General features: G+C 32.6%; 1 protein-coding gene across 1 annotated transcript; it reads right to left on the reverse strand.

Moving 5' to 3' along the window:
* Positions 1-2,572: 2,572 nt before the first annotated feature.
* LOC130657940 (ATP-dependent RNA helicase TDRD9-like) lies at positions 2,573-24,236 on the reverse strand. The gene is made up of 38 exons (XM_057460938.1): positions 24,213-24,236; positions 22,847-23,070; positions 20,197-20,414; positions 18,267-18,568; positions 18,116-18,196; positions 17,881-18,039; positions 17,286-17,442; positions 17,123-17,180; positions 16,906-17,048; positions 16,624-16,728; positions 16,450-16,544; positions 15,271-15,402; positions 14,595-14,757; positions 14,455-14,518; positions 14,091-14,154; positions 13,955-13,993; positions 13,743-13,796; positions 11,717-11,793; positions 11,600-11,636; positions 11,376-11,483; positions 10,240-10,340; positions 10,088-10,165; positions 9,867-9,986; positions 9,666-9,729; positions 9,291-9,335; positions 8,645-8,857; positions 8,343-8,435; positions 8,134-8,247; positions 7,791-7,910; positions 7,577-7,690; positions 7,433-7,503; positions 6,995-7,123; positions 6,207-6,284; positions 5,255-5,390; positions 4,846-4,961; positions 4,130-4,196; positions 3,731-3,894; positions 2,573-3,352 (listed from the first exon to the last, which is right to left on the reverse strand). The coding sequence occupies exons 2-38, from the start codon at positions 23,062-23,064 to the stop codon at positions 3,211-3,213; spliced, it is 4,239 nt and encodes a 1,412-aa protein (XP_057316921.1). The 5' UTR covers positions 23,065-23,070; positions 24,213-24,236; the 3' UTR covers positions 2,573-3,210.
* Between the last annotated feature and the right edge of the window lie 338 nt (positions 24,237-24,574).

Consider the following 24,574-nt stretch of genomic DNA (forward strand, 5'->3'; position numbering starts at 1 on the left):
ACCTTGAATACGGAGAATTATGGGGTAAACAAATCACGAGTATCACGATTCTTAATTTTTTTTGTAACTAACCTGTATAATGTTAAAATACAACTCAATAAATAAAAAATAAAAATTTTACATAGCTATATGAAGTATTCTAAAATGACAGTAAAAACTTTTACTGGATGTTTTTAAAAGTGAACAGGAAAATTCTGGAAATTCCAGAATACAAATCTTGCTATGTAGAAACTTGACGATTCGAATATAATAACTTCTAAACGAGCTCAATTTGAATGATGAAGTAGTTCATTGTTTATTTAATTCAGCAATAAATACATATTAGCATTTCAGTATTTAGGCCTGCAAAATTTACTCTCTTGTTGAAAATTTTTTCAAAATGGTGAAGGTGCATGATTTGATAACAGCTGATCTAAAAAGGAAAGTACGTTTTAAAAATAAGAAACAAGAATACAATTTTACCATAAACTGCAATAAAACCAGGTTGTTTAAATATTCTCTTTTTTAACCTCTCTTTGCCTCTTTGATTTAAAAAGGGAATTTAATACAAAGATACAAATCCATGTGATGTGATGCACAGGTATATTTCGTGAGACTTTTAAAAATCAAATCATTTCTAAGAAATCTTAGAAAAATATTTTGTGATACTTTGGGTTGATCTCAAGAAAGATTTTTAAGGAAATAAGGCACAAGGAGAACTGATAATTAGGCAGTAACAGAATAGTTACCTGTTTTCAATGGTGCCATAACTTGGTGGTTATAACTCTGGCACTTTGTGCGGGAGAACGGGGTTCGATTCCACTTGGCGGTAATTCAATATTATGCTACCATAGCCCTGGACTAGCTCCCTATCCAAGCTATAACCTTTCCTGGAAATATAGTGTAATATAGTATAATTAGCCGCTAATACGATATATATCTTTTTACTTAAATTTTCACTTTTCTTCGTTATCGATCTCCCCATAGCCATCTATATTTATATAGTTCAACATAAAGTTGTGCTTCAATTAAAACCAAGAAAAAGAACAAGAAACGATTTTGCAAAAAAGATATAATTTTACTGTAGCTAGCAGTACATATGTTGTCTATATTATTAAACAACAAAACTATTCTGATTTCAAGAAAAAGCATAGAAAAGACGCAGTTAGCCGTAAAGAACGCAAAGAAGTTTTTAACAGCTAATTATACTAGGCGTAGCATCTAATTATCCTGCATCGGCTAACTATATACTTTTACAGGTTAATTACCAGTTCACCGACTGCTCAGTGCAAGCAACAATAAACTTTTGTCACGTTTCGACAACTTTTTTGCAAAAAATTTAAAAAAAATCCTGTGCAAATATATTTATCTTTTTATCTGATAGAAGTAGTGCCACAAAGTGTCATTTGGAAGTTATTTTTAGGCCCCCTTTTTCCCATAAGAACAGGAGTTGAGTGTCCAGTCATGGAAGAACTACGCAAGACAGGATAAAGGTTTTTTGTTGCTTGCTCTTTAAGAAAAAAGGCACTCTAATCAATTTTGTGTAGCTAGTTTCATAGCTAGCTAGCAAGTAAGTAATTTCATGAAAGGGTATGCCAGCACCAATAAGGAGATCCAAGTCAGCACCAAAAATTGAGATAGCTAGCTAGCCAGCACACCTTTCTCACTTAGCTATTTATAAAATAATTCTTACCTGATAAAATACACGAATTTAAAAAATAGTGCTTAGCTCCCCATCAATAAAGCTACTACGACCAAACCAAAGAGACCGGCAAGGGGCGACCAACAAAATGTAAGCACTTTTAGTCATGGCCGCACACGGAATGTTCTGACCACACGAAGAGTAACAGTGTCCGGGCTTTGTGCTGTCTGTCTCTATCTATCTCCCATCAGGCGATTTTAAAGATTCCGCCCCGCATAGCGGCGACGGAAATCAAAAATTATTTAATTCTTGCAGGAATCAATTTTCGCGATGGTATTTTATATATTAGATGAAAAGATTACCGTGGTATTTTTGTTTCGTTCAAGGACAGCGTTTTTGTATTCCACTGGCAAATAGTAATTACCATTTCTCGCGAAAAAATATTTTTGCTAAGCTACAATTTCGCTATTTAATTTTACTTCGGGCTTTTTATTGAAATAAGGGGACCCTTGAAGTTGCTTAGATCAGTGACAATCAGTTTTAGACGACTTTTAGTGAATGTAACAAAATAACACTGTCGTACCCGGAGCTATTTTTGAGATAAAACCTCGTTCTCCCAAAGAGCTCTAAAGACAAAAGTGGGCCGTTGGATGTTGCAGAGAGTTGTCGGATAGTGCGCAGACCCTAATTGGGTCGGAGTAGCTCAAAATGAGCATTAATTACTCCCCATGTAAGCCATGACCCCTGGGGCTAGCCATGTAAAAAATGCACCATCTGGGTACCAATGAAGTGGAGCAGCAGGATTTAGACCGACATATTTTTCATTTGTTTTTTTAATGAAATTAAAGAAATGAACGGTTAATTGTTATTATAAAAACTCAACACGGTTTATATTTTGATGTTATCGACGCCACCTTGGTAAGTGTTGGTCGAAGAAAATAAAATAGGGGATTGGTCTATAGATTTCAATATTCCGAAGAAAATATCAAAATAACATATCTTTCTAAAAAATCTTGATAATCCTTTTTAGTTGTAATAAAATGTAACGAAAGAAATAATAGTTAAAAAAAGTACAACCCAAAATGGTGCAACGTTGACATGAAACAGCTCATACCTTCATATTGCTCTATTTTACACCATAACTAAACTTCTCCGAACTTGTGTCTTTATGCTGCTTTCAGAAAACACAGATAAGTTTTCGCGAATTTCGGTAATTTTTGGTAAATTATTCTTTAACGCGTAATTTTGTGAAAAATGAAAGAGCTCTGAGAAGTGAACAGATAAATATAAGAATAAAAAAATCTGATACCAAAACCCAAAAATACCCAGCCTGGCAGCAATATATACATAAAATAAATCTATAAACAAAAATAACTCGAATGTCAGCGGAAGTTCGGTTCAGAAATAAAATAATGTTTGCAAACAAAGCACAGTGGAATCTCCTCCCGCTATAAGCAGAAATATAAATAACTTTCATAAAGATAACTATGCCTGACCGCGCTTAACACAGATTCTTTGAACCAACCACAATCACGAGCTTCTATACACCAATCACAAGGAGGCATAACACCGGTTAAATCGGTTTCAAATCAAGATGGCTGCTCTTTGAAGATTTGCGTGCACCAATTTCGATGTTGTGGTGTTTCGCAATGTAGGTACAAACCACGTGGATGGCGACATTGTACACTGCAAACCGGACATACAACTGAAGTGTTGAAGGGAATTAACGATCTGAAGAAAAACAGGACTTGTGTGCACTATTCATCATCATAACATTTCACGCAAAAAAATAAAATAAAAAAATAAATAAAAAGAAATCAATAAAAAAAATTATTATATATTTCGCAGAATTTAACTTGACGAATTTCACAAAAAAAAACCTCGCATAAAAACAACAAAGTTTAACACACTAAAGTAGCAGTTTTTACGCCCGTAAATTGGTGATGCTGTGGTTTTGAGAACGCGATTGAAATGACGCAAGCGAACTGTAAAACAAATGCACGAGAAAACTTCAGTCATTATAAAAAATTATTCCTACTTGAACACCATCAAAAAATGTTGTCTCGTTCGTTGAAAAAAGTTTTGTACCAAAAAAACATATAGGCTTACTTTCCAGCAAGTTTATGAAGCTCGTTGAGTTGTTCTCGCTGTTGAACAATGCGCGGATCGACAACTTCTTTGGTGTTTTCTTGGAAGAATATACCTTTGTGATACGCATACAAATGTGTTGCTTCCTCCTGGTAGCCGCACTCCAACACAGACTCTGGATTTAGCTAAAAGTTGAAGTCGTTCGTTAAAAAAACTACAGATTAACTGTCTAAGCATTGTATTTTCAATCATTAAGGCAACAATAAAATGCATAAAAATTCCTGTTCTTAAATCAGAATTTTTCACTGTAACGAGAACAATGTGTTTATGTTACATTCATGTAACAGTGTCGAGATGCGACCATATGTTAGCATAGACGTTAGCTGCAAGTTGTAAGAAACTGGAGATAATACTGCTTACCTGATTCCACCGATATTCGTTTCGATAATGAACCACTTCCATGTCTTCTCGATGAGTATTTATTAACCTGGTAGATAAATAAGAACCCTACATCACTACAAAGACACAAGAAGTTCATTTTATATACATGTTTTTGTGAAAAAAAATCAATAGCTCATTTGAAGTGCGAATGTGAAGGTTAACGCATTGACTTCAAACCTTATTGTCAGAAAATTTAGCGGGAAGTAAATTTGCCCAATTTTCGCGTTTTTTTCTCTAAATGTGGCGACATTAAGTTTCTGTTAACCGCAAATTGAAACTCCGTAAAGCTCTGAAATGTTAAATACAGTCATAAAATTCACTTTTTAATAGTCTCTCAAAATGTCTGTTTTGTTATAAATATTAACAAGTTTCTTCATCAGCTGCAAAATTAATTCTCGAAAATTAGATACTTCCACCAACCGCGACATTTTCTGACAATACAGTATAACCTGGATCTCACTCAGGATGGCTATAGGTTAGAAATCTTACTAATCAAGCCTTCCCTGACACACATACATACCAACTTGTTGACCATTTTTATATAACTAAAATTACTACGTTAAAAAATGCAACACAGGATAAGTAATTTTAGATTTTAGGAGAAATTAATATTTCTGGTCCAAATTTCAACTTAGTTTTTCGGAGATTTTTGAAAATATGGCCACCATGTCACTTTGTATTAGTATGAAACCTACTCTAACAGCTTGTCACGTGCATATTTTTGCACGTCTGCAATTTTATGAGCAGGTAGATCGATTCTTTCTTCTTTTATACCAATAGCGTAATTGATAAGGTAACGCACTCCATTGATCTAAAATAGGATTACAGCAAGAAAAATTACTTCATTTATCATATTTAAATTTGAACACATTATCGACGCTTAAGGGGGGTCATTTATCTATTTCTATTTATCTCAGTTTGACCGCTAAAATTAAAAATAACACCATAAGAGTTGGCGTGAAAAAGGGGCGGCGTGGCGTTAATTAGGAGCGGCGTTAAATAGGGCCGACGAAATAAGGATCAACAAAGTTGCTCGCAAAAATATATGCAGGTGGGAACAATTACAGTGCGTCTACAATACAAAAAGTTCTTGTAATGAATTACCATCCCGAAATCCTTTTCAGCAAATTTAACGTCAAAAGCAATTTCAATATCGTGATCAGGAAGAATGGGTGCGCCCATGTCATCACATCCCAACCCGCATATTGCACCTGTAATAAACGTCTCTTCTTTGTCGCACCTGCAAACAAAACCATTTGTTTATAAAATGGAATATTTAAATTCATATAACTCAAGGCGGTAATACACGATTTAACCGTTTTTTTAATAAATCTTTCTTGCTTCACATTATAGCTATCATACCTACTAAATTTTCAAATTTATCTATTAGACATCTGCATGCCAAATATTTAGGTCGTATACCTCTCTGAGCTTTAAATTTTAGCCATACTCGAAACCATCCATTCAATTTCTATAAAACCTCCTAATCGGGAAAATTACCTTTCGTTAGGATTATCCTTAGAACTTGAAACTATCGGGAAACTCGAATTTTCGGTCGATTTTTGCCATTTTTATATGCCAGTTATGTAGTAACCAAAAAAATATGTTAAATAACGTTATTACAATTGCGGTAGTATGTTATCAACCGCTAAGAATTCAACAGTAACCTTTAACATTCTCCCTTCCTTCATCAATTTATTGAAGAACAATGTTGAAAACTACTTTTTTTCGTTAAAGACAATGTTTTTTAAGCGTCGTAAAGTTTCTTTGTTTTGTCATGTTTTACTGCACGTACATCCGAGGTACAAAAATTGTTTGATTAGTTAAAACATGGACGTAGAAGTTAAAATATCTGCTATTTCTACCTCCATGCTTAGAATATTTCAAATTATTCAAAAAACTTAAATCTAAACCCTTCAGATTAATTGAATAACCTGAACCGTTCTAACTATTAAAAATCGCAGTCGACAATCTGACCATAATTGCCCACATTTGACAGATTGAATTCAATTAATCGAATCGTGTATCACTGTCTTCAGCATGAATATGGCTTTACCTGAATTCCGCCACAGGTGCAAAAAGCAAAGGAAGCATCGATGTCAGCCCGTGTATGTTGGGTAGATAAGTAGTTTCCCTACAACATTAAAAAACAATTCTCTAACAAGATTTTAAAGTCATTGTTGTTGCTTCGCCTGGCCTAATGTGTAATAATATTGTATGTTTCTATGCAAAATTTTGAGGAATATAGCTAGCTAGCTGGTTTAAAAAGGTTTGAAGTTTATTTCAACAGATAACTTGATTTAATGGCATGGTTTGTGCTCATATTGCATAAATAATGGATATCAAATACACGTAGGGAACTTTTCTGTCATTTTTAGTTATATTTATATATCCAAGGTGGTATTCAAGATGATTTTAGATGTTGTTTTTATTCTCAGTGCTCATAAATTTATTCACCGCCATTAACTCGACTTAAGTGTTACTAAAGTCAGAAATCAACAGCCCGTTTTGTAGCCCCTTTGAGATTCACGAAGTAAACAAACATTTGCAAACTCTTTTTAAGCTTTTGTTTTTGAATACGCCATCAATTTTAAAACACTTCATTTTTGTCAGTGAGACAAGATGGTTGGGCGGGTAAATTGCCGTGGATCTGTTGGGCGGGTGAATGGCTGTGGATTTGTTGGGCGGGTGAATTGCCGTGAACTTCCACGGGCTAACAACTATTTCACAATAATAAATGCTGGTGAAAAAAAACGTACAATGATCGATTTGGGAAAATTAATGCCTTCAAAATACAACTTATTGAAAAAATTAATCCCCAATTAATTTCTTCCATTAACATACCTTGCAATTATGGTGTTACCGGATGGGTTGATGTTGACACTTGCAGCTACTAACAAACGTGGATGTTTATCTTGTGGTTCTTCACACATAACAACACTATTTACTGAGTCCTGTTCAACACGGCTTGCTCTAGAAGAAAGGTGTGATAGAGCATGAAGTTAGATAAATGTTGGACAGTAACAAGAATATGACATAAAGCATCAAACGAATTCATTCATTCAACATTGAACTTTTATACTGGACTCTGTCTGACTGGTGCGTGAGAAAACAGATTTCTTTTGGAGCTTTCAGTAAAAATCACTTGCGAATCATCCTAAATGATTCGAACGATTATTCGAATCACATTACTTTAAGCAAATCAAAATTTCTTTTAGACGCATAAACATCGAATGAAATATTCTCTGTATGTCCCAGATTGTAGAAAAAATATATTTGTACCTTAGTCTAGCTGAAGCAGTTAGGCCAAAGAAGCTCACTTCAAATGGACTGAATGGACCACGCAATGAAATCTAAATTAAACAGCCAATTACTTAATTGAGTAGCTAGGAAGGAGGACTACAAAGTTATTCATCAAGAACGTACCTTTAAGACCTCCTCTCCACGTTCAATACGTGAACCTTCTGCAACGTTTTTTGTGTCAGATGATGCTTTCTTTAATGAAGCTCCTTGAAAATTTACCATCTCTCCGTGACGTTGCTACGACACAAAAAAAAAATGCAAACGAAACCTTCGGTAACCACTATGGGTATCGAAGGATTTGATATCTACCAGACTTACGAAAACACAAATATGTCACCTTTGATGAAAGTGGTTCCTCACAATACATAGCGTGGCCCTCTTCAATAAGTAGTCTGTTGATGCTTTTATCGTTGTTAAATATTTCCAACCGATAGGTCCCATGTATTAGTGAATAAACCTAAAAAAGGTTTGAACGCGTTAATCGCAAGCATCAAGATTATCGCTTTCGTTTAGATTGACCATAACATATACTATAGGTATACTTTGGGAAATTCATAAACAATATAATTTTTCACCTCTACAACGCGTGATTACAGTTATTACTCCAGTAAGGTCAACGACTAAACTGGACCCAAGAGAGAAACTGCTAAGTATATTAGAGGATGATCTGTCAAATTTACCTTTCCAATTAACTGAATAGATCCTGGACTGGCCACCTCATTAAACCGTAATGCTGCTTCTTCCGTCCATGTTCCACGTATTGGCCGAATTTCACACAAGTAGCATTCGAATGCCTACAAATTAAAATAAGAAGGACAATGTGTAGCGAAATATAAAATATAAAATACGGAGCATCCGCGGGAAACAAAAGCTCGGTGTTAGTATCTACCTGAAACGGGATATTCAGTAAAGCTTCTTGGCAAATGCGAATTTGCTTTAGATCAGAAATTGTGGATGTGTTGCCATAATCGAGAAAAAACACCTGAAATAAAAACGCATTTTACAAGGTTATTACATAGATAGTCTCCTCAATCACTTCAACGAAGCTGTTACTTAATTTAAATGAATCGCTATTAAACCTGCTTTTAAGGTTGCAGTTGAAAGATTGTGTGCCACGCCATATGCAAAATAATTTTGTTTTATATCCCAACTAATCAGTATAGTTAAAAACATATCAAACCAAAAATATACCTTCACATGTCGATCTGAACATTGGATTATCTCAGCACGAAAGAATTCATCTTCGAAGGGAGCTAAGCAGTAGGAACCAACTCTAATATCCTCAGTTCTCATTGGCTTTAAATTTCTGCCGCTGAGTTCGTTTAATTTGATATGCAACTGAAGCATTCGTTTTTGTGTCTCCTGATCGGAATATGTCGCCCAAAAATGACCAGGGTTAATGCACTAAATAAATATTAGCCATTAATAAAAATAACACATCCGATGGAGAGATGTACTCACCAACGGTAGCTAAATAGCAAGTTGGCTTTATTCTTATGCTAAAAATAAAGTTTTCCCTAAGAGTTTCCATACTATACATTCTTCAATTCTCTGTTAAGTGATGTTTCATAACTTTAATCAAAATGGACGTGCCACATGAACTTCTTTTAAACTTTTAGTGTTGTTACTGTTCTTACAGAAGAATACAAATGTACAATTATCTCACCTAACGTTAACGTTTTATGAAATTTTAAATTAACTACAAAATGTTTATACGACGAAGAGATACCAACTTAAGGAAGGTGTATACTGTGCATTTCTGGTCCCCAAAGCCAACCATAAAAATGCTATATTTAAAATTTCTTCGTCTTTACCATAGAAAACATAAAACACAAACCTCTTGTATAATGAGATTAATGTAACCAGTCTCTTGCAGTTCAACCTGATATCAAAAAGAAAATATGATAAAAGAATGTGAACACAGCATAAAACACTACGTACTGTGACATAGCCAACGTAATGAAGTTGTTGGTTACCGAGAAGAAAAAAACATCCTTAGTCTATGGGCAGTTTTGCAGTATTATAAACCTACCAACACTTTAAGCCTGAAAAACAAAATAGGACATTTGAGTTTTGCGAAATAACAATAGTTTACAGTTTATCCAGACTCCCAGCTGAGTTTATTATTACCCTTACAACGCTAAATTCAAGTCTTAAAACCTCCCCTGGGCATCAAAAAGTTTTTATATAAAAATTACATTCCATCCATTACCTGACGAGGGTTGCCTTGCAATGTAACGCTTAGTGTTCCTTCTTTACCAAGTCCAGTATTAACTCTGAAATGAAAAAAGGTGTTACCTCAGGAACAATTCTGACATCATATGAACAAATAGTGTTTTTAGTAGAAAAACTACAACCCTATCGAAAATTAATTTCTACAGTCGATTACAAAAAAAATTATTTTGATATTCACCTGTTAGTTAGTAGACCTGTTTCTGGATTGTGAGAAAGCAATGGCTTATTAAGCAATGTCTGTCGGAATTTCTCGTCGTTTTTCTTTGACACGAGTATATTGAGTGGCACACGCAGGTGTCTAAATGTAATAACTGAAACACTAAAGCCTCAAACAATGACTTAACATACGTTATTACAGTGACAAACATACCCAAATAAACAAACTAACAAATTATCTACCTTAGTTTGATTGCCTTGTATACAGCAACAGTGACTGGTGATTCTCCCGATAGTTCATTTTCAAACTCAATAAAAGCTCTGTAAAAGAAAAAAAAGTTAGTTTAGAAATATAAATTACACAGTCTCTTTGAATCCTGGACAAACCAGATTACCTAGAATTTTCAAAGTATAGTCTCTTTCCACGTCCACATTGGCGAAACAAATTTGCAACACTTGAACGATAATGACACAAGGTTGGAGGTGCACCATGTACCTACAATAAATATTCTAGCTATTCTATTAACATGTACCTGCACTAAATATTTTTGATAACGTACCTGCACTGAGTATAATACACAACAAGAGCCAATTGCCTTATACTGAAGTTTATTTGAGGCAAAAATCACTCGCTGGTAGCTACAATAGGGGTTAACAAATTTATTTTTCAATGTATATGTCGTTATTTTTCAAAATTATTTATCCACCTGCCATGATGTTTATTTTAGACGAGAACTGAAAATAACAGAGGAACACTATGACAATAAAGTATCTTTTTTATGAGCAATGGGCCGCAGTTAGGAGGAAGAAATTAAGAGCATAAAAATTCTAATATGTATGTCATAATAATTATTTTAAAGCTCAAATTTATAGTTGTCCAAGAAGATATGCCGTAGCATGCTAAACCTGATCCAGCTAACAAAACAGATTGAGCAGAATATTTCAAACTCAAGTGTTGATGTTTTGTGCTTGAAACAATTTTTCTGGCGCATATGCTCAAGGGAACTAAGAAACCTATGTATTCTCTACAATATCTGTTCTGCCTTAAATGGTACCAATTTTTTGTGGGTATTAATTTTAGAGCATTTGGCATATTTTAGCATAATTCGCAAAATTAAATATCTGAAAAATATTCTTTAAGATAACATTTATAAAAATTCATTAACATTAAGAGTTCGTAAACGAATTCTAAAGATAATCAGAGAGCAATTTTATTTATATATATTTACTTTATTAAAGTGTATAGTACAGCTATGACAAAGGGTGATTAAAAGCATAGTACTGTGAATGTTTTAAAATATCTGATAACATTTCTACGCCATACGCGGAAATGTTTTCGAACGATCATTTTAAAGAACTAATAGCTGCAAAATGAAGTACCTGCTAAAATATTTTTAATCCATAAACAAGTCCATAAAGTAGGTGATACTAATATACTGACAACTAAAGGATATTGAACTTATAACTTTAGTCAACTGGGAACATTTTTTAAATATTTTCCTACTAACAAAAGTAACACCAGGAACCGTACCACCACAGTTGTAAATGGGTTATGTCCAGATAATGTTTTTGTTGCTTCTGCTTCCTCAATCTCTTGTGTATGGAAATAACTTGGATAATAAGCACCAGCTATAACAATCTAAAAAAATAAATAAATAAATATAACAAACAAAATCAAAATATATAGTGCACACACTCTCTTAAATAAGACTCCTTTTCCTTAAATTCCCAAAAGCAAACATAATTGTCTCTTACCTTTAAAACAAACTCATTTTCTTTGTCTAGTTCATCTCTACATTGTAAATAAAAAACTTGTTACAAGACATCCAAGCAAACAAAAGTACAGTTTGTGAAATAACTAGTTTTATTTACCTTTTGTAAATGTTACGATGGGTAAAAATGTTAAAACTTTTTAAACGTTCTTCTAGTTCTTTTACAAGTAAGTCAACCTGAAAGTAGAAGAAGCGTTTATATTCAGCAAGGCACCCAGTGGGTACGTTTATATTCAGTAATGCACCCAGTGGGTAATCAATACAAATAATAGTAGATTGCCTAAAATTTGGTGCTCAAAAAAAATAATATTTCCTAATTTACTTTATCTTATATTTATGAGAGCATACTGATTACAAGTATTGAAAACTACACTGTAATGAATTTTTTAACATTCCAGTGGGCAGCTTTAGTAACAAATGTAACCAAACCAATGTTCAACACTAAATTCACATTAAACAATCGAAACTTTAATGGACCTACGTCAATTTAAAACATCAGAAAAAAATCAAAGTTTGAAAATCCGTATTTTTTAATTGAGTATAAATCTGCCATTTTTGAGCTGATAAGATTTTTTTTTAAAACCGACTTCGTCACATTCAAGTGTGTATTGTTCTCCTTTTTTTGCAAAAAATAATGATCTAATTCTAATAATCCAAAGCTGGTAACGGAAAAAAGGACACAGGTCTTTCTATAGGACTTCACATGTACCAGGTGTCACTACTTTTCTTTATATATTTTAGATTAAAATGCATGGTTTATGCCCTTAACTAATAGAGTGGTTGAATTTGGACCTTTTACATTCTGATAGCAGATTTTTGTTAAAGTTTCTTGTTGCATAGTAGACTGCCTCAGTTTTCCAAGATGGCGATTTCGACGCTTGGATGTATGATATAAAGGTATGGGAAGTTGTTATGGATTTAGATAAAAAGTTCGAGACATTTTAACGTTTTAAGGTTGAGCTTTCATTAGCTGTTTTAGCTTACCAGTTGTACAAAAGTGCTAATTTGACAAAATCTCGTGATCTCACTAAAGCTACTGTTTCTTCTCTGACATATGATGACACGAGAAAGCAGATCAAGGCAATATACAATCAATGTAAGTGATCAGTCGCCCAGCAATGATTTAAGGATACAGATAAAAGGAAATCTTGTAAGAGAAGAATTCCGATAGGAGACAAACCTATGCACGTGAACATGGACGAGGATCAAAATCCTATTGATTCTAACGGACCCCGACTGCAATGCCATATTTACAAACCAATAATGCATTTCATGAACGATTGTCCAGACAGAAATATAAAAACAACTAGAACAAGTACATGTTTAACTATTCACAAAAGTGTGGAGCAGTGCTTTATGTAACAAGTTATGTCAGAATCTCTCAACTGCTGATTGATCATCTACTGTGCGTGGCAAGAACTGGTTAAACTGTTACTGTGATACTCTACAAGAGGGTGCAAGTTTGCAAAAAAATGCAAGCTCAAAGTCATTACAGTCCAGGTATGAATTATTAATCGTTTAAGCAAGTTTTTATCCCAGTAAACATTTCTGGTATAGCCACCAACATCCTCACTAATGTGGTTGATTGGTTCCACTTCTACTTTCCAGAAAAAGTATGAATAAAGGGAAATTAAGCTCATCTAAGGAGCAAGTTGCTGTTTAGTAAAAAGTACATCGTTCAGTGAGAACCTTACTACAATTATTTGCACCGCTATGTGATTGCAGCTCTATTTTTACCTACATTCACGCTGCCTTCTTTAGACATTTAAAAAAAAAACTGACATCTTTGGATGTTCAAGTTCTGTTTATCATTTTGTTTTCTACTGTCAGTTATATATTATTAATTTACATCAGGTATAGTTCCAAAAAACGTTCAGTGTCATGGCGTGTTTTCGTAATTTTATTGTAGCCACAAGCTAATGTATTTTTCAGTGAGGGTTTAGCCTTAAGATCACAAGAGTTAAAACCACATTAAAAAAATCACGATGCCTTACTGGTTGTAAACTTTTTCATTAAAATATTTGCTAGCAATCAGAATTTATAATTTAAAAATTAGCATTTGTGGAAGAGCTTGTTATGGTTTACAAAGATAAAATAATTGTCTCATTATTAGCTAATAAATTTACCTCTTTAAGTCTTTTGTATTCCAATAAATTGCGATGGGCCCACCTGCTTTCTGGCTATCATAAAATTGAAATAAGAAGTCAAGGGGTATGCCATAAATATAAAAAAACATTAAAATCACTTTTGATGCTTTTTTTAAGAAAAGCTAAAAAAGGCAAAGAGAACGTTTTTACTTGATAGCGAATTTAAAAATTATTAAATTTGTAATGTTTACCTCATTAAAACCGATGTGTTCCTTACGAAATTTCCAACTCTGTAAAAAATTGTTTGTAAATGTTGAAATAGTAAGCCTTTATGTGAAGTCATGTGCATTACATACACTGTTGGGAATGAAAACCAGCAAAACTTACCACAAATGCATTGAGTGATGCAATTAAGTCACTTGATGAAAATTTTGCCCAGTGCATTTTATTTCTATGAAAAAAACATAAAAATCATCCAAAGAACACAGTAATAACACAAAAATGCCATAAATTACATTCTCACTGAAAACACAGTAGGTCGCAGCATGACCTTCACACTTTTTTGTTCATATTAAATTTTAAAATACTTTGCGTTTACATACAATAAAAAAAACATGTAGTTCTAAGAAAAAATAGAAGTGTCATTTTGCCAAAAGTGAGTATACATCATTTCGAGGCTATTATATATGGGCAAAACGCACCACAACGCAAAGTGTAAACTTGGAATTAGATATAAAATTTGCAAACTTACGTATACGCTTTCATTTCTTGTCGAAATGGTTTTGAAAAAACACTTTTAAGGGACAGGCAAGCTCCTAAAATTAGCAGGCAAAATAGATTGAAGATTACATAAGCAAAAAATACACTCATTATTGAAAAAAGACTACCTACCTATTACAAGACATTCTTCTAACACACCAAAAGTATAACCTATCAGCAACAACTTTCCAATATGAACATCTACTGGTAAAGCACCCAACACACGACCAACAAACGTCAGATCTCCATCCAGAGGATTAATATGATTATTTTGACGAACGGTTAAAGCTCCCACCTTCAAAGGAAAAGCTGTTACAAAGCACTACAAACATCAAGATAAAACTCAATTAAATTTTAAAGGAAAGCGATGATTTGTACAAAGGAAGGAAATGTGATTAAAATACTAAAAGAATCTATCAAATATATATAAACTAAAAATTTGGGGCCTAAGTTACTTGAATGCACATAATAAATGTAAAGGTTTACTTGTTTATGTGGAGGACAAATGCTTGACATTTTAATTCTTTAAGAGATGCCTTGTTTAAGAGAAGTTTTAATTAGAGTGTCGATAGGAAATATAATCTTTTTTACTGTATTATGTTGATGCTGACAACAATTCCAAAAACCAGTGCAAATTTACTTTCAAGGGATTACATTAAAGGTTCAAACTGTCATCAATTTTTTTTTTTTAATTTTTTTTTGTAAAAACTAAAACATTACAGCTCTTCTACTTACATATGAATATTTTTATGTACATTTTTTTTTTACCTCATAACATTTTTAGTTAACTATTGATTTAAAAAACTACCTCTTTCAGCATAAGAACAGTTCTTTTGATGTATGTAATGTCAGGTGGTTGGAGAGCGAGCCCTAGTACTTGCGCTGGTGGTCCAAGCTCAAGTAGCTTGACTTTTAATAGAACTTGTTCCAATGGCGATCTCTAAATAATTTAAACAACAAATACTTCTCTATTGAGTTAAAGGTGAGATGTTATTTAATAATTTTTAGATTATTATAGGTCAGTTACCAATAGGTATCAACTGGCATCAACCACTATATCTGTATACCGTATTTTCCAGGATTAACCCGTGGGTTATAAGTTGATTTTTAAAACTTTTACTGTTGGAGCGGGTTATAATGTAAGTGCCAGTTATTTGCAAAGTTTTATTATTTTTGTCATTTATTGTGAAATTCAAAGTATATAGACTTACTAATTAAGGTTGTTTTTTTTTAACATAAATAACATAAACATCACATTGTTTTTCATTCATTTTAAAAGTTTTTTTAGATACATTCATCTGGTAACAAGATGCGGATAACTAAAAACACACTGATTGAAATTTTATATACAATGTACATAGAAAGGGGTAGGGTACCTAATGGGTACTGGAAAACATGGCACTAAAAACCTCAAATACAGGTAGATCTGTAAAATACTCTTTCCCGTTCATACTGGAAGCATTTACTGGCAAAATGTATTTATTTTTTCATTACGATGTACTTAAAGTATCAGAATATGTAGGAATATTTTTGCTTCCCTATATCTCAACACAAGCACTAAATAGCCACCTTATAAAATATCCATTGATTTCAATATTGGTTTCTCACAGCAGTTTAAACGCGGTGGGATTTAAATCCAGAACTACTTATGCTTAAGTGATAAAACTTGGTATATTTGTAGAAAATCTTGTATACTTATGGAAAATGGAGAGGTCAAAAATATCGGTTCGAGCAAACAACCTGATGGCAAATAATATAACAAGAAGCTCAAACATTATTAAAATGAAGTTGCCATTATTATTATTTTTTATTTACTATAAAATAGAGAGTAAAATAAAAACAGGTAAAAAAATCAAGTAAAAAATTAATTTACATTGTTTTAGTAGGGTTAAATCTAGATTTTATTGTTCTTCAATTTTTGCATAGTAGTTTTTAATTAATTATTAAAAAATTCTAGTATATGTCAGTTGAAAAAACTCATTCTTACCAGCATTTCAGGAACACAGTAATCCTGAAATTGTTTCACAAACTTGGAGGAGATCAAACGAAAACAATGGCCTTCAGAAACACGACCAGCACGGCCTGTAACAACAAAAGTATATCAGTCTCAGTCAAAAAAAACTTCACCGCTAACAACAGGATTATAAAAGAAATTTCTTACCTTTTCTTTGAGTAAGAGATGCTTTTGATGCCCACTGTAAAACCAACTGTTGATAGTTTGTATCTGGGTCAGTTTCATTACTTTTTGTCAGACAAAAATCTATCACTAAAAAGAATGCACACTTTTGCCAAGGCATTGAACTTTAACAAAAACACAGCAAAGCAATTAGATCGGGTTTATGTTAAATGAAATGCATGCAAATATAAACTAAATTGATCAGGGTTAAATATATCTAACAACGATATATCAACATCACCTCTAAAACGAACTGATGACGCTTACCATATTTAATATCAGGTACGGTGATTGAGCTCTCAGCGATATTCGTTGCCAAAATAACTTTACGATAATAAGACGGAGCCTTTACAAACACAAGGCTTTGATCTGTGCTACTGATCTGTGAGTGCAAAGGAATGACTTTTAACCTGTAAGCAAATTGGCAAGACTATTTCAATTTATTAACTTGAAAAATGTACTGAATCTTGTCATAATGGCTTACTTTCTAATTTCCTCAATATCATCCAAATATTTCATCATTTCCGTAATCTCAGGTACCCCTACATTTAAAAAGGATAATAGATTAAATAAATTATACATAAATTTCAGAAGTTTAGTATTACAAATAGTATAAAAGTTTTAGTATTGATTATAAATAATTATACCAGGTAAAAAACATAAAACTGTTCCTCTATCTTCTCCAACCATATTCTGCTTGTATTTTTCCTTGAGTTCATCCTTATCGAGTTGAAGGATTATCTCTCTGCAAAGTTGGTAACACTTTTCACTTATTTCTGGTTCATATATGCTTTGTTGAGGCACCTAAATTTAAGAAATAAAAAGTAATATTTAATGTTTTTTTTCCAAACTTTTAAGTAATGATCAAGTACAATGTAAAAAGACAACAAATCGAATGAAATGACAGCATTGGAAACTTTAGTAAAGCCTTAGATAAGAAAAATCTTTCAATTTTAAGTAAGTTTTGTGCCGTAAACCGACCCATTCTGACAAAAAAAACTGCTGACTCAAAATCTATACATCAAAAAAATAGTAAAAGTAGAAAAATGTATTTTTTATCTATGATACTGCTCCACATTTGACTAAAGAATGGCTGTCTTTGACTTCATACTTCACTTTTTCGTAATTTCAAATTACTTTAAGTTTACAGCAAACAAATAATTACTTAGGAAGCCTCATGTAAAATAGTTAACAGTATTTTTAATCATATTAAAACAATAAGTAAATAATAAGTAGGAATACCTCAGATAAACCTTCTACATCTTCAAAGTAATATTTGCTTATAGGGTATAGTTTACCATCCACTGAAATTACAGGACAACCTTCTGGTTTACCATTTATTAAGATTGAAAAATAATTTGAAAACAAACTACTTTCTACGGTTGCAGACATTAGCACAACCTAGTAAGGAAAAAAGTCTCCAACAGTGTTGTTTTCCACATTAAACAACATGGTAACCAAAAGACAAATACCTTACTTTCACATGTCTTGACACAGTGCGGAGATATTTGCGTACAACTAGCAATGCAAAGTCAATATCTTGGTCTCGCTCATGAACCTATACAATACAAAACCTTGTCATAACTTTGTTTCTTTATTCATTACATGTATTTAAAAATAAATTATACCTCATCAAGAATAATATGTGTGTATTCCCCAAGACTTTTTTCTTTTATTAGTTTTTGCAGTAAGACACCAGTAGTCATGTATGTAATTCGTGTATCCTCTGAAACTTTACGATCTCTTGCAATTTGGTAACCAACAAGTGTTCCTAGATCCCATTTTCTTTCTTCTGCAACACGTTTAGCAACACTTAACGCTGCTATTCTTCTAGGTTGCGTGACAAGAATGTTACAGTATTTTCCTTTCTGTTTGAAGTCATCCAAAATATATTGAGGTACCTGGGTAGTCTTTCCACTACCAGTGCTGCCTAGAAGAAAATGTACACATTGACATTTTTTATCTTCATAGAGCTGTGCAAAAGCAAAGATTTATGCCTTAAATGTGGAAAAGATTATTTGATCTCTTAACATAGAACTATTGTGTTTCATTTTCATTTAATTTATATGCCAAGATTTTAGCTGCTGACAAACGAAGGAACTAATCTTTGCGCACTGTACCGAATCTGCATGCAAAAATTACATTTGCTGCCAACTGCATATTATATATTATATATTTCAAAAAAATGGTTTTTTTAGGAATCACCAAGCAATTTACAAAATGAAGGAAAACAAAAATATCAAATAAATGAAGGAAAAATTTCACAATGTTTCCGCCATATATCATTGGCTTGTACACATCTATTCTGCTCATCTTGTTTTCATTTAATTTTAATCCCTCTTTATTTCATATAGTTTTATAAGAAAAATTTAAAAATGCGTATCATCAGGGCTTGAAATCCAAAAAGAGTCTCATTGGCACTGAGTCTCGGGATATTATGGCCATGTAAGTCCTTTTAGATTAAGACCAAAAGTTCAAATTTGCTTTGCTCAAACTAAGCTGAAAAAATAACAAAGGAAAAATATCTAGACTGTAGTTAAATTGCCTCTTATGCAATGGACAAAGTATTTAGTATTTAAAAGCTCAAGAGAAAAAACCATTGCTAAATATTGTATGCTTTACTTTGCTTTGCTTTTGTTTCAGGAGTAGGGTTGCTAAAACATAAAAACTTGCATTTTAAGAACAAAGTTAAACATCACTTACACCAAACATATATCTCTTTAACTGAGTTGATTATTTTTTAAATTATAAAGTAGATTTTTAAACAGACCTTGAAGTTCAACACATTCCACACATTGCAAGTTAAAAAAACAATATTGACATATGCAAATCTTTCTAGACTTAGCGGAACCGCATAACATAATTGACAAGAGTCTAAGAAGAGTGGTCCAAAATATTTTGAATTTCAAGCCCTGATCATACATCAACAGCTTTACTTCTTTGTGTCATTGCTATAACATGACTTTTCCTTTCTGTTTACATATGTGGCTTGTTAGAAGGTGATACGTTTAGATTGAAAAAGAAATATTATATTATTTTTGAGACAGTATATGGAATCCAGGGTTTGAAAACAACAAGAAATTATAAAAGATCTTCATTCGCCACAAAATAAAACTTTATCAAAACAGAAACAAAACATTTTAAACTTTTCACAGTAATGGAAATAATTACAGTAAACATACCGAGGAGGATTGAGGTGTCAGCAAAAACAACATTAAAAATCATCTTGGATATCATTTTGGACACCCATATAGAATTGAAAACGATAAAAGTCCCTTATGCTGTCTTTGCTTCCTTATTAAAACAAACTTTTAATTTTACAATTATGAATCAGGTTTCACAGACCATAACTTGTTTTACCTCTAATTACTGAAAGATAACAATAATATGTTCAAAAAATAGCAAAATCATAAATAGTAATTATTACTCAGGTTGTATAAGTTGTTTCGATAAAGTGTGTATGACTTCTTGGACTGCAATCTTCTGAGTGGTCTGGTTAATACACAATCTTATTTAGAATGTATAAAGAGCTTTAGTCTAGCCCTTGTAATTACATACCTTGAATAACAGTAGCTCTATTTGCATCAATTGTTTGAACAATAAGTTCCCTACTATCTGTTATTGGAAGTGTGTTATCATATTTATGGTCGAATGAGAAATTGTCATAAACCTCAATACCAATGTTTTGATCTTTTGGATATATAACTTCAGATTCTGGTTCTGGTAATAACAACTCATTGATTGGTTGTTGAAGGGTCTGATTAAATGAGACATTTCTAAAAAAAACATCACTGTTATGTAAGTATAGGCTAAAAGCTAGTTAAATTGTAGTCAAGTAAAAAGAACTTGCATATCAATGACAATGGATGCTTTAAGAACAATGCAATATGAATAGGCATTTATTACCTATTTTAAAGGTATACACTCTTACAGGGAGATGTAAATTGAAAAAACAGCGAATACAAGCATAAACAATAAAACAATGAAATTTTTAGATAAACATGAATCCTTATTTACGTTTAATGCTGCAATTATAAATTTTTTTGTGGAAATCCAATAATGTCACTTTCTAGCATTTGTTGATGAGTGACTTTGTGCGAAAACCAAATAAATCTAATGTGCAAACCTAGAGAAAAGCTGTGACAAACATAGATGAAAATGTGAGAAAAACATATTTTTAGCTAATTTTATGCTGTTCTAGACTAAATATCAGACAAAATAAATTTTGTTGATAATAGTCTGTATTAACATTTTGGACCATTTATAGAAAAAGTAGTGATAATTTTGAGAGAAAATAATCTATGGTATAACTTGGGCAGAGTTTGAACCCTCAGCCATTTAATCGGAAACAAAGGTTCTGCCACAAGGGTACCAGTTGGGTTAAAAAGAGCAGTGTAGAGTTGTTCACTTAATTAAACTGTCTATATTTAATTATGCAATAATTGTGTTTGTAAGTGTTTTATGTCTGAGTTACTCCTTTTTTTCATTTTTTAAATTTCCTGGCAAGTTTCTACAATAATAAAGGAATTCCTTCTGGTTTCTTTTGTAACAACATGATCATTTAGGTTGACATTCTTTTCATATAGACTGACAGAGTAAAATGTCTACTAAAATTCTTTAAAAAAATTAATTCACTTTACCCATACATCAAATTTACTTTCACTCTTAAGTAAAATATAATTTTTTGGACATATAACAGTACGAATAGATTGAAAACTTTACTCTAGTTCATACACTAGAGCCACTGATAGTTTTGGCCTCCTTCACTACAACTTCTTTTATTCAACGCTTACAAAATTCTCCCATATATATTCCTAATCCCTTAGATACAGAATGTTCATCCAAGAATGATTGTTAAACAAAGCATTAAAAAAAATTGAAAAAATCGAGGATAATAAAAAAACTAATACAAGAAAAACATCACAAAAGGATGTGAATTATCATGATACACCTAACACAGATAATACTCAAAGACAATCAGTTATCCTCACACACTATTCCAAGGACTCCACTACAATCAAAAATATTATTAACAAACATTGGCATCTTATAGTTAACCAACCCTAGCGATTTTGTTAATACAACATTTGTTATTCCATCCTCCTCCCATGCCCACTCCTTATGTTTTCATTCAAATTTTTAGTCTTAGAATTACCCCAACTTTTTTTTAGGCCCTTTGTTTGGACATTTGGCCCTGTACAAGCTCTGGTATCGGGTGTACTCATGCTATATTTTATTTTATACTTTATTCAACAGGTGTTCTGCGTAACCTTTGCATGTTTGTGTTATTTATGCCAATGCAGGCGCAAGATCGCTTCAACTTATACAGCTAACTTTCACACCTTTTTTGGTATATCTTTTACTCCCGCATGGTCAACCTTGGTGGGCCGTCGTTGGAATCTGTGTACACAGAGACTTTTATCACCTTTACCTGGGCCTTTACCATTTCAAACGCAGCTTTGTGTACATATTTTACTGACTGTTTGCACTGTCCATGTCTGCTAGCTCTGTTGTTATCCTAATTTAGATTAGATTCCTTGCTAATCACAAACTTGGTGGTCCTCTCAATCAATCAATATCTCACCATTACCGATTATAATTACCCATACAGTGACGTGGCTTAGTCTCTTTCAGCAAGGAAGAAACATGTTTTCTTCTTTTTCCTAATTAACCTCACTAATCACTGCAGGTATTTTGTTATATAGGTTTGTTTGGCCAACAAAAAAATCAAGAAAGTATTATTATAGAGGTATATGTTATAAACATACTAGCCATAATGACCCACTGCTAACCAGGTTTCTCTACAGCTGGGTCTAAAACAAAGTATAATTACACATCTGTTTTGTTTTCTTCAATTACTCAACTTTTTGAGTGTTTTTCATAATTTTACACTATAGTTCACTGTTTGCCAATCTCTCCATGAAAAATTTGTCAATTTTTCACTTAAATTGTTTATTTGAATTTGTTATTTTTTATTGTTTATAGTGCCCATTTAACCTTTTTTAGTTATATCTAAATTATTTTTCAAAGGATTTTTTCTACTCTGATTTAAAAAAAATAATTTTTGGTTCAGATTTTCAGTTCACAAAATGCAGCGCAATTATTAGGGGGGATAAAACGCACTGCGCATTTTGTTTACATACATATAGTTATCAATGTAAAAGAAATGTATAATCAACCTTCCTTAAAATTAACTAACAGTACATACCCAGTATTACTTGGAATTGTCTGTTGGTGATCAATATATTGTCTTTTTTCATTTACCAAATGTGGTGTCACTGTCCCACTGTTTGTTCTAGATACATATTGACTGGACCCTATATGATGTTTGATAAACTTTTTTTCAGTGTTTTTAGATTTAGGTTTTATTTGAAAGAAATCGTTTGTTAAATCTGGCGTAATATTCAGTCCAAGTCCACTATTCATATTAATCTAAATAAAAAAACATAAACAATAATATATATATAACTCGCACAGCCAAGAATTAGTGATGACAAAGTTGGATGGGGCTAGGAACTTTTATTTGGCCAACTATCCTGAAAGTATGTATTCATTTGACTTTGATACAAAAGTGTTACAACAAAATATGAATTTCCAGGGAGTGGAGAAAAAAATATTTGCACACAGCAACAAACAGTGAAGGGCAGAATCATAAGTCAAAATAGAAAAAAAAATTGGCATGAGTGCAACGAGTCATTCAAGATATCAAATTCTTGTTTTGCAGTCCTTTACAAGTTGAAATTTGGTGTTTGACACTTCTTGGGAAATGTTCTCATCTAGGCTTCTTACAATCACCTTCAGCCAATAACAAAATGGTGATGCATCCAATCATGGAATGAGACAAAACATCTTTTTAAAATTCACCTGGTTATATATATACATCTTTTTTTCCCAATTGATTTGCATGCCTATATTACTTTTGTCAAAAGACTGCATTAAACATGTTACATACTTATAAGATCATAGCTCCATATCACAAGCAGAGTGGGTATAAATAAAGAGTAGAACATAGTAAGTCTCTTGCTCTTAAAGAGTTCTGGCATTTAACTGTTCGCCCTCCGTGATTACTGTATTATTAGGTTTCGCATGAAGGCGATGGCATGAAGACAATAAGGACCTGGTATGATAAATTTCACGTATTCATTGTAAACATGCAAATACGACATTGTGATGGCTGGAAGAGAAGAACAACCTGGCATGATGTTTGACTTAGCTACAATGGGGCTACGTTTCATTTGGCTTGTAGACTCTGCCAAAGTTTTAGTCCAAAGGCAGAATCAACCATTCCTGCACCATTTTCTTTTTTGTAATTCAGCTAACCCTAGTTGAGGTGCTGGCCTTCCTTTGTTAGCCGGTTCAGGTGCAGATGTGTACACAGTTCATGGCAGTCTGTTCTAATAAGACACGCGTTTAATTGTCACAAGTCTGTTAACAAATTGTCTTAAAAGAAGCAGTATGCCATATTATGCAGTAGAAAGAAGCAGTAATTTGTCAATTGTCTTGTCTAGTTCAATGTCAGTAATTTATTTCAGTACAAAGCCGCAAGTTTGAAGCTAAAGTAAAGCTAGCCGTACCTAACAGCCGTACCTTAGCCGGCTAATTAGCAGCTCTGTGTAAGACCACTTGCTTCTAAGCTTAAAATTATTCGTTAATGTATAGCTACCAAATTAAATTGTCAACTTTTATTTCGTCTTTTAGGTGAATATCTATGCCGATAAAAATGATGCAAAATGGAGCACTCCATCCCCTAACCCCCAGGGAATCCTCAATGATGACATACCGATAATAATGTATCTTACATGTTTATAATTTTTATAAAATGATTTTAATAGAAATACAAAAGAGATTTTTAAAATCGAATGTATGAAAAACATTAGTAAAGTAAGATTGAACATTATTACGCTGCGGACAATATTAGGTTATGTTCCCGTAATAG

The sequence above is a fragment of the Hydractinia symbiolongicarpus genome, chromosome 9 (assembly GCF_029227915.1).
Source record: "Hydractinia symbiolongicarpus strain clone_291-10 chromosome 9, HSymV2.1, whole genome shotgun sequence".
NCBI lineage: Eukaryota > Metazoa > Cnidaria > Hydrozoa > Anthoathecata > Hydractiniidae > Hydractinia > Hydractinia symbiolongicarpus.

What these genes read in the sequence shown, in the direction of transcription:
- LOC130657940 (XM_057460938.1), bottom strand. Translation starts at nt 23,064, where the DNA reads ATGAATAGTGGACTTGGACTGAATATTACGCCAGATTTAACAAACGAT. An exon ending in CTGTGTCAAGACATGTGAAA is followed by an intron (nt 18,040 to 18,115) that starts GTAAGGTATTTG and finishes TTTCCTTACTAG; the next exon opens with GTTGTGCTAATGTCTGCAAC. An exon ending in CATCACTCAATGCATTTGTG is followed by an intron (nt 13,994 to 14,090) that starts GTAAGTTTTGCT and finishes AATTTTTTACAG; the next exon opens with AGTTGGAAATTTCGTAAGGA.